This window comes from Staurois parvus, unplaced genomic scaffold (assembly GCF_062004578.1).
Source record: "Staurois parvus isolate SC_StPar_1 unplaced genomic scaffold, SC_StPar_1.0 ptg000019l, whole genome shotgun sequence".
Classification (NCBI taxonomy): domain Eukaryota; kingdom Metazoa; phylum Chordata; class Amphibia; order Anura; family Ranidae; genus Staurois; species Staurois parvus.
The window spans coordinates 11972909-11988345 of record NW_028317815.1 but is presented as its reverse complement, the minus strand read 5'-3'; the positions used below and the strand labels follow the sequence as shown (position 1 = coordinate 11988345).

Sequence of the window (15437 nt, the reverse complement as noted above, 5' to 3'; positions counted from 1 at the left end):
TCAATGCCCTGCTGATGCTCCTGGCCCCTCCCTCCTGTCCCCTCCCTCCTGTCAGGTTCCCCCACAGCAAGCAACTTGCTATGGGGGTACCCGCTGCTCCATTTATCCATTCACACATGGAGCCCCTGCTCCCTCTCTCATCTCATTGGCTCACTAGCTGTGATTGATAGCAGAGGGAGCCAATGGCTCCCACTTCTGCCTCAGCCAATGAGGAGAGGGAGTCCCGGGATAGCTGAAACTCCAGTGCACATTGCTGGATTGAGAGGGGGCTTAAGTGAGTATTGTAGCAATCGTTCACACAGAGATGGAAGCGGTCATTCATTTTGCTCCAAACACCACCATCTTGTATTTCTCTCTCCCAAATCAGCTTCCCTCATCCCCCCTCCCTCTCTGTTAAGTGACATGTGGTCTGGATGAGGCAGAGGTCACAGGCAGTCAAGCTCAGCGCGAGAGTGCCAGGGCTATAAAACCCTAACCTAGCTGGTGCCCAGATGTCTGCAAGGCTCTGCTTGGAAAAGGGATCATAAAGTCATAAACCAAGCCCTCACTGAGTTTCTAAGAGATTCCAGGAAGTCGTAAACCAGACTTACATTTAAAAATCCACTTTTCCCCTATGATTACATATCTTGGACTATGAAAGATGTACATAAAAACTGGGCATATATATTCAGATCGGTCTCGTTAATACAAGTCATCTGATATATTACACCCCCTATCTGACATATACAGGAAAGCAGACAATTATATCTCCTTAACCGTCACAACAGGTATGTCATATTTCATATGTAGATGTTCAGCAGAAGATTCTGCGTATTAATCTACTCGTGGATAGAATGTTATATGTATCCAGGGTAAGTTATGAACCATGACATCAACTGCAAGGTTTTTTGGTCATAGCTTGGGTCTCCACCTGCAACACCCGCCCAAATGAGGCGATTGGTTCTCTGCTTCAGGGAGACACCCTGCTGAGATCCTAGAAAAAGCTGAGTTGAGCTAAGTTGAAGATTCTCCCTTTTAACATCGGAACTAACTTTGGGAGATAAAGCATCCTTTTGGCTCAGGAAACCTGATCTGCTTAAACCAAGGCTGACGGCAAGTACTTTATCCCTCTAAACTTCTTTCTGTTATCTCTTTGCTGTGCTATTGCTCTCTGTATATTTATATATATATATTGGCTACATCTTTTTCTGTAAATATTTTTATTGCACACTTTTGACCTTTTAGTAATAAATCTTATTTTCTGAAAGTGTTGAACTGTTTCTAAAGCTCTTTAATGCAAACTAAGAACCCCTGCCTCTGAAGAGCGCTACTGTGTGTTTTAAACTTCTGTATATCTCTGCCTGCGGTGGCAGTGGTATACCAACGCTTACTGCTGATATTGCCGAGTTTCCTCTTTCTCTGTACAAAAAGGAGGTGGTGGCAGAGTGAAGGGCTAATTGCGTAATAAACCTGACCCAGTAACAATCACTCCCAGGCTGCAGATACACAGATTGTGGTCCATTAGCTGGAAAATCTTTGTGCAGGGTGCAGCTGGGCATGGCATTGTTACACACGTGACAGCGCGGATTTAGATTGGCTAGTCCTTCGGTCACGAGTTTGCTGAGAAAGGCGCTGGGGTCTGACGCCACGATCGTCACAAGTATTAGGGGGGCTGGTACACAGAGAAGGTTTTTCACCTTTCTGCATAGAATGCACTAAGGTAAAAAAACCTTGAGCCTTTAGAACCACTTTAAAAGAAAGAAATGCTTGAAATATATCACTCTGTGTGTAATGAATCTATATAATTTATGAGTTTAACTTTTTGAATTGAATTACTTATATAAATTAACTTTTTGGTGATATTCTAATTTATTGAGATTCATCTGTATGCATGTTTGAGGTTATACAGCTGTTCCTTTTGAGTTTCTATACTAAAATATTTAAAATCTATTTCTGGCATTATGATGTAATCCAAATAAAAATAGACATGGTTGACCTCTTTTCTTTGAAAGATAAGTGTCCACCACCAATTACTTTTTTTTAGATTTTCCTTAAAGCCACCTCTAGCTTTATATAAATTTTACCTTTGACAAATGTAAATATTAACAGAATAGGAGGGGAGAGCTGCACTGCCCTGTTTTACATACATGATTTATGTGCAGGGATGTAGTCTACAGAAGAGAATAGCTTACAGGATTCAAGGTAAGATTTATATTTTGTCTACATTAAGAACAGCTGTTAATATTATATTATAAAAAGGAATGCTGGGCAAATTCAAGAGCCCTCCTATTGTTTCACAAATTGGTGATCCTGAGAGCTTGAGACAAATTTGTCAAGCACAATTAGACACAGGTTTTCAGTTTCCAGTACAGCAGATACTCAATCCACCACCTTCTTTCAATGTTTGACAGTGCTAAAGCTAAGGGGGTGAATACAAATGCACACAACACTTTTCAGATATTAGTAAAAAATTTTGAAAAACATTTATTATTTTCCTTCCACTTCACAATTATGTGCCACATAAAATCCCAATAAAATACATTTACGTTTTTGCTTGTAACATGACAAAATATGCAAAATTTCAAGGGGGAAAGAATATTTATTCAAGGCACTGTAGCTATGCTTAGCTACATTCCCTATATATACTGTCTATATATTAGTTTGTGTTATGAAGCCACAACTAAAGTCAAATATGCAAGTTGTGTCATCAAACAGAAATGTAGAATAAGTTATCTTTTAGGCCCCATTCACATCTCGCAATTTGGTACCACGAGCAGAATTGCTATGATTCTGACCATGATCTCAAATCATGGCAGAATATGCAACACGCTTTTGGGTTCCATTATTCTTTAATGGCACCCCAAACGTGATGCAATTCTGCCGCGATTATCACGTGGTGATAGTGGCAAAACATGAGTTTTACAAACATGCCACGATTATTACCCAAAAAGGATCATGAGCTTCTTTTTTTACGCGACAAACACACATAGGGCAGCGCCTGAAGTGAATGGGCTGCCCTTTGTACGACACGCAAAAGCACTCCACAAGCTCATATTGTTCCTACTACGCAAAAGTGTGAATGCAGCCTTATTAACAGCTTAATTCACAAACAGCAGCATTCATTTGGCCCAAGAACACCTACTAGGGGGGCCATACATGGATTGAAATTCAGAAGGTTCAGTGGGGATCCGCCTCAGAACACAAAAGCACAGCGGGAGTGAATGCCCCATCCATCTCAAGTGTGTGGATGGGGGAATCTGATAATTTTTTTTTGTTGTTCTACCTGCTGGTTGAACGAAAAAAATGATTAATGTATGGCCAGCTTTATGCTTCGCTCCTGAGAACAAATGTTTAATTGGCTTCCTTGACTTATAGTACTGCACTTCACAATATTTTTACATAAACTCAGAGGCATTTAATTTTTCAATACAGGTGACTTAGACACTTAAATTACTTACTGCTTTTTTATTTTATGCCCTGTTACTGCTACAAAATGTTCCTGAGAATATAAACAGTGAGTTAAAAATATACAAAAAAATTGAAAGTTTTGTATATCTGTTACCACCATGTAGATGTGTTTATATGCTGTGAAAAGTAATCCAAAGAAAGTCGTTTAGCTGCCTTGACAGATGATTTTACCCTGAACCTTCCAGAATTATATAGACATTATAATGTCTGTGAATAGAGTACTTTACTAGCATTTGTTGGTGCCCCCTAATAATAGGGTATTCCAAATTGCTCATGTTTACGTCTTCCTCTTTACTATAATGTCAGGCATTAGCCCATTCAATTAGTATAATCAAAGCTCAGTGGGGAAACCAGCAGTAACAGACAGTTTGGGCTCCTTTCATGGTATAATGCATGTCATTAGAGCACATGGCTCACGACAGCAGTTCAGCTAGAAAATTACTTATGTATTTGACGAACAGTGACTAATTTCTTTACTAGAAGATGTCCCTGGGCAAATTCAAAGGAATAAAGGAAGATGATTGGTCAAGATGTCATCTTTACAAATGGAAGGAAGGAAAACAAAACCGCTCACTATAGTAACACTTATCAGTCTCAGGCCAGAGTGCTCAGGTATCTCCCATTCCTCATACCTCCTGCCCCAAGCAGTTTAAATTTAGCACACTGATGAATTGTGGGAACTAGCAGTCACTGACACCTTTGTGTTGTGATGTTGCTGGGACAGAGTACAAATAAGGATTTATGTCAGCCATATAAAAGCCACCCCAGAGGCCTTGACACAAGAGAACTAGCAGTGCAGCAATCTCTGGCAGAAGAACACTGTCCCTTAAGTCACAAAAAAACTGATATAACAGATCAGAGGTAGACCACAAGTAAACATCCTCAGGTAATATCTCTGCTGTAAGCAAACACAGTTTAATTACTACATTATCAAACCACAAATTGCTGACATTCAACAAGTGCCCGTGTAATTTTAAGCAGATATACCCCACATAATTATCTTTGCGCCATTAAAAAGTATAGCAATTACAAAATTAAAAAAAAAAATGTAAATGTAATATGCAGTGTGGTATAGTATGTTAACCTTTGTCCTGTTTTCTGTTGACCTAAAGCAAAGCACAGCTCATGTGGACGGCTGAAGGTAAGTTGCAGTAAGGGAGCTGTTGTGTCTCAGGTTTCCTACTTCATTATATGTGACTCAGCAGCTTTTGTCTTTGAACTTGCATGTGTGCATGTACTATACATGTTAATAATTATGTGTTGCCATGGCAGCATAAAGTCAACAGCTCCTACATGGAAGCTGTTTAATCTCATGAGTCTAGGGCAGCTTTTCTGAACCTTTCCAGCACAAAGGAACCCTTGAAACAATTTTCCAGTCTGAGGGAACCCCTGCTAACAGCTAACAGTTACTATATCTACAATTCATTATACATTAGTGTGATGAACAGTGGGAAGAATGCTCCTTACACTTGTGGTCATTGGGAAGGATTACCCCCATACAAATGGCCAACCCCTACAGCGAACCCCTATCATCTCTGGAGGAACCCTAGTTGAGAAACCCTGGTCTAGGGAGTAGAAGACTAGATGTCAACAAAAAAACGACAGGAAAAAGAGGCTTCATGGACATTTATAGGAGATGGCGCTTTGGTGACCCATACCAATCTTCAAAATGATTACTATATATGTAAACATGTTAGGGGGCCATTTACACTAATGGACATTCTGTCCTTGTCCGTGAGAGTTATTTTCTTAAAGGGAACATGTACAAATGTCCTGGCAATCAACAGAAACCGCCTGCCTAGTCTTACATTAGCTGAAAAACATCTACTGTATGTCTGTTTTAGATTCAGTTTCACTTTGTTATGGAGGCTCGACTTTCTCTCACTTCATGATAATGCCCTAATTGCTATTCCACTTTCCAACTACAACACCTCACTAGCCGGTACTCACGCACTCTTGACAAGCAGGGTTATTATAGTCGGTGGAGACTGGCCACGTCAAAGACAGTCTGGCCCCCATTACAAAGTGAAACTAAGTCACAGAGGGAGAAAGAGGCTTTTCTGGCTAATAAAAGGTATAAAGCACGTAAGGAAGGAACTTTAACTTAAAGGTTTAAAATGGGGAACATGTTCACTTTAAGTGCTAATTCTGCAACTCAAAGCCAGGGGCGGACTGACAACTCATGGGGCCCCCAAACTCAAAAAAGCCTATGAAAAAGGTACCAGGGGCATCTCATGGGGAACCCCACTGACCCCTGGCCCTCGGGCAGTGCCCGAGTTTCCAAATGGTCAGCCCACCTCTGCTCAAAGCAACAAAGCAGAATCCTTATTGGAATCATTTGACTGCAGCAGTCTGAATTCTGATTTTCAGCATACAGGAAACTGTTTTTTACCATAAAATAGTAACTTTCATTTTACACAATGAATGTCAAAGGTCGCCAAAAGTGTTCAACGGCATGAGTAGTTACTGTTCAATGTTGGGAATTTCTTCCTTTAGCATATAACCTGTTCTGTACCTTGTGATCAAATTTTGTTGAAATAGCAGTGGTAGAAGAGCTGTCACAATGTCCATGTTTCAGCTTTACCCCTCCTAGGACCTGAACTGAAAACCAGGAATGGGCGACTACTGATGATACAAAAAGATTTGATTCCTTTATTGATGGCTATGTTGGAGACTTTAAAGATATAAGTCATGAAGCTGAATACAATGAGGTCATTAACCATAACTGCAGTTTTCTTGTTATGGGGTTCAGAAATGCTAACTTAACACATCTGGAAAATGTGCCATAAATTATAGGTACAATAAACAGGACAAGACGTCTGATAACCCTGCAGTCTTGTTACAGAAAAATGCATGTTGTAGATCAGTTTACTCAGTGTTGGTAACACAAGTCTGCCAAGATAGGATAACTTTCAACATGTATAAATTACTAATAATTGCAGTAGGGCAGGTAAGGACCTTCAAAGTATTGGAAGGAAGGATGGTGACATTAGGCTATGATTATACCCTAGAGGAAATGTATCAGATATTTTTTAAATGTTTGGCTATGAGCTGAGAATTGTGAACTGAACTCGGTCTCTGTCGTGTTCCATCATCAGTCCTTAGTGAGCCTTATCATAAGGATGACAGATCGTAACATTTTGCAGTGCCATATTTCCGAAATGTTGCCTGTTGACAGAGTAAATGAAATAGAGGGAGTCCCGAGACAGACTCTGCATTCCATCCAGCATTACCACACCAACGAGAATGATTGAACTTCAGCTTCATTCACCGGATGAACAATAGTTCACATTAGCATGCATAGAGTGGCTGCAGCTCACAGTTACAGATAACTGTTACAGCATTCTTAACACAGGCCTGAAAGTCATGGCTAAAACTATTTTTAATTCATAAAAGGAAGAGCCGGCCTTGACAGGGGTTCTTACCCAATTAAGAGATTTTTTTTTTTTAAAGAGGATCTACTAGCAAAAGTAATTACAGTTCAAAAAATCAAATATATCGTTCAACATAGTTTCAAGGGGAATAACGTAAATCAAAGTAAAATAACACATGCAACTCATCAATCAGAATTTATACTTCACTAATCTGACTTCAGTAAACTGAGATTGGTTGCCATGGGTTATTGCACTTTGTAGGCCTTCATTAATCTGAGATTAGTTTTCATCTAGATCAGGGCTTGACAAATTTTCTTTGAATCTAGGAGCCAGCTAAAAAAGCCAGGATCCAGGTGGGGGTGGGCAGCAGGACAGGAGGGGGGCAGCGGGACAAGAATGGGAAGTGTCACAGGAGGGGGGTAGAGGGACAGGTGGGGTGAGCGAAACAGGAGGTGGGGGCAGTGGGAAAAGAGGGCGGAAGCAGGACAGAAAGGAGAAGTGTCATGGGAGGGGGGCAACAGGACATGTGAGGGGCAGCGTCACAGGAAGGGGGCAACACACATGACATGTCGGCACGACCAGCTGATCACCCAACTACTGCAGCCAAACTGCTATACCGGCTTTCGTGGGGCTGTGCGGGGAGTTCTTTGCCCAGGAGAGGTGTGCCCCCCAGGGGAGCTCTGCCTGGACTCTGGGCACGAAGAGGGATGGGTGGGTGTTCCAGAGTCCCGGGACTCTGGGCTGGGCTGCACTCTGTTGAGTGGGGCAGAGGAGCCGGCTGGGCAGTGTGGACTCACAGGGGCCCAGGCACATGGCACCCAGGATTTGTTGAGCCATGATCTAGATGCTAGGAGATATACTGATGACTTAAAGGATTAGTTCACCTTTTTAAGAAAAAAAATAAATGCACATCTTTCTGCAGGTAAAAAAATGTGCATTTATTTTTGTTTTTGTTTTTACTAGGAAATTAGAAAGCATTACACCCGCAATCAGCAGATCATGGGTGCTATGCAGGCCTGTAAGTGTATCTGTGTATTCGTACCTCGTGCAAGCAAGTAAATACACACCAACAGGAAGAATCGATGAACTACCTAGAGCGCTCAACAGTGCCATAATAGTTCATTGAGAACTAAGGGCCAACAGCCTCAAAGGCTTTTGGGACTTGTAGTTTTACATTCACAGAATTCTGTGAATGAATGACGCGGACAGGTGGGTGGAGCCCCGTACAGCCGCGTTTTTTTTTTTTTAATAGTGATAGTTGGGGGGGGGGGGGGAAGATCCCCCACTCACTGGATGCAATGGAGCAGGTAAAGACTCCAGGAGTGAGAACATGTTCCATGTTCCACCCAAAAAAAATGTGGAATATGTAACATGTTCCCAAAAGTGAATTTACCCTTTAATATTTTGGTGATGGAAGACATCAATTTTTTCCACACACAAAAAAAAAAGTATTCTACTCTGGCTTTTTTCAGTAAGAGTAAAGGCAAGCACCCAATTAGATTTTAAATTGACTGCAGTCAAGTCAGTGAGATGATTTCTGATTGCTACTGCTAATGCACTTTTCAGAACATCTATTCTCTTTGTGCAACTGTACTAAATAAATTTGAAAGCAGGCATTTTAGACCACACATCAATACGTTTACAGATATATTTTATATGCTTTATTATTGACATAGTGGGGAATGTAATGGTGATTTTAGATAGATGTAATTTATATATCAACATACCTGTGTATTCTTCATTGCACTCACAAGAATATCCACCTTCTCTACTTCGACACAGTCCATTCTTGCCACAAGGGTTGGAGTAACAGAGGTCAATCTCTGTTTCACAATAGTCCCCTGTAAATCCAGGGGGGCAGCGGCAGCGTAATCCATTGATTGGGTGAATAGGTCGAAAAAGCACTGTATTGGAACTTATAAAAGGGGCGGAGCTATCAAACTTTAGCACTGATACACATTTCATGTAATTCTCACAAGGTTCCCTGAGACATATATTATCATCAAATGGCAGGACACGCTGGGTGGAAATCATGGTGAGCAGGGTCCTGTTCAGATAAATTTGTTCCTGTAAATCCTCGGAATGAAAGAACTTGTTGCGGACTCCTCCAGGTAGTAGGGCAGAGAATGTCACATTCAGGATGTTGGAACTTACATCAGTATCATTTTGAATATTAAAGACAAAAATGCCCTCCTTGGTAGTGGACAGCACAGTTGCCACCCCTTCCACAAACAGTGATAGTAGCGGAGACAGAAACTTCTCCTGGGACATATTTTCCAGTCGGACAGTGATGCTATTGGTCAGCATGTCATCTGTGATGATTGTAACACGTAGAGTGCAGTGAGCAGTAACAGTATGAACACCATCTGGTGAGTGAAGAAAAAAAATATGAGTATATCATAAGCACTTCAGGGTATATCACAACAATATGGCAACCACATTGCTTCCCACTATATTCAGAAATCAAGCAGCAAATATTTGTAATATATTATTACTATATTTTTAGCTAACCCCCTTAACCACTTGCCCTCCAGAGGATTTATCCTTCTTTCTGATCAGGCCATTTTTTGTGAAAGGAGCTGACAATTAACTGACAATTGCGCGGTCATGCAACACTGCAACCAAATTACATTTATGTCGTTTTTTGCGACAAATTGAGCTTTCTTTCTGTAGTATTTGATCACCTGTGTGGTTTTTTTATTTTTTGCACTATAAACAAAAAAAGACCGACAATTTTGAGAAAAAAAAACCAATATTTTTTACTTTTTGCTATTAAACATGTCCAGTAAAAAAATTAAAAAATTAAATTTCGTCATAAATTTAGGCCAAAATGCCTTTGCTAAAAAGAATCCCAATACATGTAAATTAATTGGTTTACGTGAAAGTTATAGCGTCTACAAATGGCAGCATATATACAAAAAATTTGTTATACTAGTAATGGAGGCGATCAGCGACTTATAGCGGGACTACATACATACATCGATGAAAATTAAATCCATCTATGGGCAGCTTAAGGTAAGGTTAAAACTATTATCAGTTTATTCCATCTGTCAGATTTCCCTCCTTTTCCCTTAGGACAGAAATCTCCATAACAAAAACACAGACAGCAATAAAAACTTAACAGTGGAGCTAACCCCTTGTCACTAACAAATCTAAAAAAAAAAATTCCTTTAGTTGTACCATGTACTCCCCCCCCCTTCCCCCAAATACTTACCTGAACCTGATCCTGATCCAGCACTGTGCACAAGAGCAGAGGCTCTCTCCCTCCTCAAAAGCTCAGACACAGCAGCGAGGACCCATTTGGGGCAGCACAGTGGCTAAATGGTTAACACTTCCGCCTGGCAGTACTAGGGTTGTTGGTTCAAATCCCAGCCATGGCACCACCTGCCTGGAGTTTGCATGTTCTCCCTGTGCCTGCATAGGTTTCCTTCGGAAACTCCGGTTTCTTCCCACACTCCAAAGACATGCTGGTAGGTTAATTGGATCCTATCTAAATTGGCCCTAGTATGTGTATGTATGAATGTAAGTCAGGGACCTTAGATTGTACGCCCCTTTAGGGGTTAGGGACTGATGTGAATGCACAATATATGTGTAAAGTGCTGCGTAAATTAATGGCACTATATAAGTACTTGAAATAAAAATAAATTAGCTCTTGCTGCTGTACATCACAGCCAGTGACGATGGAGCATGGCGGTGCTGAGCCATGCCCTGTGTCTCTAGGGACACACAGTGCAGGGCTCAGGATCGAGCATGCATGAGTGTCCCCATAGCAAGCAGCTTGATATGGAGTTACTCGGCAGGGGGAGGAGCCAAGAGCACCAGAAGTAAGGGACCCAATAAGAGAAGGAATGCAGCTGCTCTGTGCAAAACCATTGCACAGAGCAGATAAGTATGGCAAAATTTTTTTTTTTTTTTTTAATTGAACCTTTGCAATCACTTTAACTGTATGGCTCACCAAACAGAAAAAGAGCTTCACATTTCCTGAGCTATAAAGAGCCTTCCTATTTTTCACCATCCCTGACAGTACACTTGCTGAATTTAGCCGCATTCATCCATATATGGACAGAACAGATAAATGAACTAAGGAAGATGTTATCATAATTTGTACATTTGAGGCTTGGTGCTGCCCTAGGCAGTGGCACAAATGTGTCTTTGGTGAAAAACAGCCCTGCTGCCCATATAAAAAAAAAAAAAAAAAAATATCACACTTTAACCTCTTCTACCTTTAACCCCAAAGAATAAAATATCAATGCAACATCAAAGAAAAACAAATAGAAATGTTATAGTCATAGCAAAATAGCAAAGCATGTGATGTATTCCAATGGTTTTATAAGCTATTAATAAAAAAAAAATATAATCATTCACAATATGGCAATATCCATATTTTGACCTTAAGATATATATATTACAACAATGGACATGGATTTTCAACTGTGAAACTGGATACAAAATGCTGCATCTGTACAAATGCTGTCAAATGCACAGTACAAAATCAAAAAGAACAAAACGATTTATGAGCTTTGATTATGTCGATGACATGACAATAGACTAGTATAAAACTTAGGTTGCCAACATTAGAACAAAAACTAATGTCTAGTAATCTTTTGGTTATATTTTATAGATTCTCAGTACAACAGTAAGAGTGAAGTGACATAATGACAAAGCTGTCTTTAATCCTAAAAAATAAAACTGAAATATTCTGGTCTCTCTAAACAGGCTGCTGCTCCACAACTACCTAGTAAGAGAATTCATAACATGTTATGACTAAATAGACACAAAGCGGAATTCCAGACTTTAGAAATACACGCCACAAAGGGCACCTCCAACTCACATACAATAGGAGAAACTAATCCACCATGTTTAGCCTTACAACTCAAGGACAGAGGGGTTTACAAAGGATACAGTGCACTGAAAAAGTATTCATACCCCTTGAAATGTTCCACATTTTGTCATGTCACAAGCAAAAACGTAACTATATTTTATTGTAATTTTATGTGATAGACCAACACAAAGTGGTACATAATTGTGAAGTGGAAGGAAAATGATAAATGGTTTTAAAATGTTTTTACAAAGAAATATCTGAAAAATGCAGTGTGCAATTTGTATTCAGCCCCCCTGAATCAATACTTTGTAGAACCACCTTTCGCTGCAATTACAGCTGCAAGTCTTTTTCTATATGTCTCAACCAGCTTTGCACATCTAGAGAAATGACATTTTTGCCCATTCTTCTTTGCAAAATAGCTCAAGCTCTGTCAGATTGGATGGAGAGTGTCTGTGAACAGCAATTTTCAAGCCTTGCCACAGATTCTCAAATGGATTTAGGTCTGGACTTTGACTGGGCCATTCTAACACATGAATATACTTTGATCTAAATCATTCCATTGTAGCTCTGGCTTTATGTCTAGGGTCGTTGTCCTGCTGGAAGGTGAACTTCCGCCCCAGTCTCCAGTCTTTTGCTGACTAACAGGTATTCTTCTAAGATTGCTCTGTATTTGACTCCATCCATCTTCCCATCAACTCTGACCATCTTCCTTGTCCCTGCTGAAGAAAAGCATCCCCACAACATGATACTGCCACCGCCATGATTAACAGTGGGGATGGTGTGTTCAGGGTGACGTGCAGTTAGTTTTCCGCCACACATAGTGTTCTGCTTTTTGGCCAAAAAGTTACATTTTGGTCTCATCTGACCAGGGCACCTTCTTCCACATGTTTGCTGTGTCCCCCACATGGCTTCTCGCAAACTGCAAACAGGACTTCTTATGGCTTTCTTTCAATGATGGCTTTCTTCTTGCCACTCCCACCTGAGATGTGGATCTCAGCAGCTCCTCCAGAGTTACCATGGGGCTCTTGGCTGCTTCTTTGATTAATGCTCTCCCTGCCCGGCCTGTCACTTTAGGTGGACGGCCATGTCTTGGTAGGTTTGCAGTTGTGCCATACTCTTTCCATTTTCGGATGATAGATTGAATGGTGATCCATGAGATGTTGAAAAGCTTGGGATATTTTTTTATACCCTAAGCATGCTGTAAACTTTTCCACAACTTTATCCCTGACCTGTCTGTTGTGTTCCTTGGCCTTCATGATGCTGTTTGTTCACTAATGTTCTCTAACAAACCTCTGAGGGCTTCACAGAACAGTTGTATTTATAATGAGATTAAATTACACACAGGTGTGGAATGTATTTACTAATTAGGTGACTTCTGAAGGCAATTGCTTCCAATAGATTTTAGTTAGGGGTATCAGAGTAAAAGGGGGCTGAAATCAAATGCACGTCAATTTTTAAAGATATTTACTTGTAAAAAAATTTTTAAAACCATTTATCATTTTCCTTCCACTTCACAATTATGTGCCACTTTGTGTTGGTCTCTCACTTAAAATCGCAATAAAATATATTTATGTTTTTGGTTGTAACATGGCAAAATGTTGAAAATTTTAAGGGTATATATTTTAAGCAGCTCCATGTTGTACATTAAAAAGTCAGAAAAATATACATTTTTTTCCTCTGTCTGAATTTCTCTTTAATAGGACCCTATCTTGAATCGAACTGCCGCATAGCTTTTCTGGTGAAAAATCCAAAAACAAAGCAGAAGACAAACATTTTAATGAAGAATGAAATTGAAAATGAATATTTACGTTAAAAAGAACAAATTTTTTAACAATGGCTGCCATGGTATCCTAGTCAACTTAAAATTCAACTGTTTTATTTGTGAAAAATATATGTCACTGTATACTAAATAGCCCCTATAGTAATTTCTCATGGGGACTAGGCTCTACAACTCTGAAAACAATGTAAAGAATAGTACAAAGGGAATAGTTCGGGGAGTAAATCTCAGAAGATCCTCCCTTAACCATACATAAAAGATATATGTACAATTTTGTATCAATGTCTTCGTGATTTCTGATTGTATTCTACCTATGGTTAAGCTGTCATCACATCTTTGCAGCAATAAGATTTACAGTTTGTCTACAACAGACAGCAGCACTTAGCAGCATCTTCAACTATCTTGGCTCTTCCTTCCCACCTCCATTTACTGGCTCCAGATTAAATCATTGTAATCGCTGCTTCTCAGCATCCATTAGCAGATCATACCCATATATCTTCCTTTATTTCTTGTCTAAGGTCTAGGGGGTTTCAGCTATGTCTAATACATTTGGATTACCAGAAAACATGTACACTAAGATAATGTGCATTTGTTGACAGTGTTAAAAATGGTAAATAACTTAGAAAAGTGTGCTTGAGGTGATTGTAGCCGTATTAGTGCACTTGCGACAGAAACAATTGAGTACTGACAGGATACTTTTTTTATTTGCACTAACATACAATTTTGAGGACAAGCTTTCGGGGCATGTCCCCTTCTTCAAGGTCCAAAAAGGTTAGAAAAGTGTAAAATTATTCCAATTATAAATAAGTGAGACAATCATGTCAGATATTATGTCCATGCAAGTATCTCCAGCCAAAGCAATAATTTTAGTTTTGGATGGGCAGAGTATTGAGTTCTTTTGCACTATTGGGCAGCACAGTGGCTAAATGGTTAGCACTTCCGCCTGGCAGTACTAGGGTAGTTGGTTCGAATCCCAGCCACGGCAGCTCCTGCCTGGAGTTTGCATGATCTCCCTGTGCCTGCGTGGGTTTCCTCTGGGTACTCCGGTTTCCTCCCACACTCCAAAGACATGCTGGTAGGTTAATTGGATCCTGTCTAAATTGGCCCTAGTATGTGTATGTATGAATGTAAGTTAGGGACCTTAGATTGTACACCCCTTGAGGGTTAGGGACTGATATGAATGTACAATATATATGTAAAGCACTGCGTAAATTGATGGTACTATATAAGTACCATAAATAAATAAATATTGCCATGATTAACAAAAATAGTTTTATAAGGAATTCCCCATCATTCTTGTGCTAGAATTTTTCTCTCCCCAGCCCGTTCACACAAAAAAAAAAAGTCCAGCATGTTGCATCTTTTGTTCACTTTCATCAAAACGCACATTCTATAGAAGTAACATGCTTTAAAATGTGAAACATGCCTAAAACACACTGCACAGATGTAAACCAGCCCTGAAGCTAAGGGAACAAAACAATTCAGTTGACAAAGATATAATAAAAATTGTTTCCATATTCAAAATATTTTTATTTCCACTCTGTGCCCATGAATTTCCTGTTTTTCATAAAACTACTCCATTTATGTTTTTTATGATGTTATATTGCTCAGTTACATAAAGGGGCCTATGCTGTAGAGCAATCCAAACACTATCTATGAACAACTCTGCTCCTCTCAGCAGGTGTCCTATTGGCAAAAATGCTTCACAACACCATACCTGCTTATCATGGCCAAAAACTACACAAACAACTTTTGTTTAAACTGGCTAGTAACATTTATGTCATCAGCATGAAGATGCATGCCACATTACAACAGAATGGGGGAAGCCATTGTTAGTTTTGGAAACCTGCCACTAAAACCGTGCATAACACCTTCATCAAGAGACGCATATGTATTTCCTGTTTCCAAACAGACCCAATGTTATGACCATTGCTATTTTAAAGAAGGTTATTTGCCATAAAGTGGTCTGTCCAAGGTCTATGCAAACTGTAACATCAACATCTAATGACTCATACCC

At 39.8% G+C, this 15437-nt stretch overlaps 1 protein-coding gene across 6 annotated transcripts in view; it reads right to left on the bottom strand.

Moving 5' to 3' along the window:
* CELSR1 (cadherin EGF LAG seven-pass G-type receptor 1) overlaps positions 1-15437 on the bottom strand; it is a 198715-nt gene that overhangs the window by 107725 nt on the left and 75553 nt on the right. For all 6 annotated transcript variants that reach the window (XM_089684862.1, XM_089684839.1, XM_089684847.1 and 3 more), the window contains exon 2: positions 8549-9187. In XM_089684862.1, the coding sequence (XP_089540988.1) occupies positions 8549-9187 (639 nt within the window). The remainder of the gene's footprint in view (positions 1-8548; positions 9188-15437) is intronic.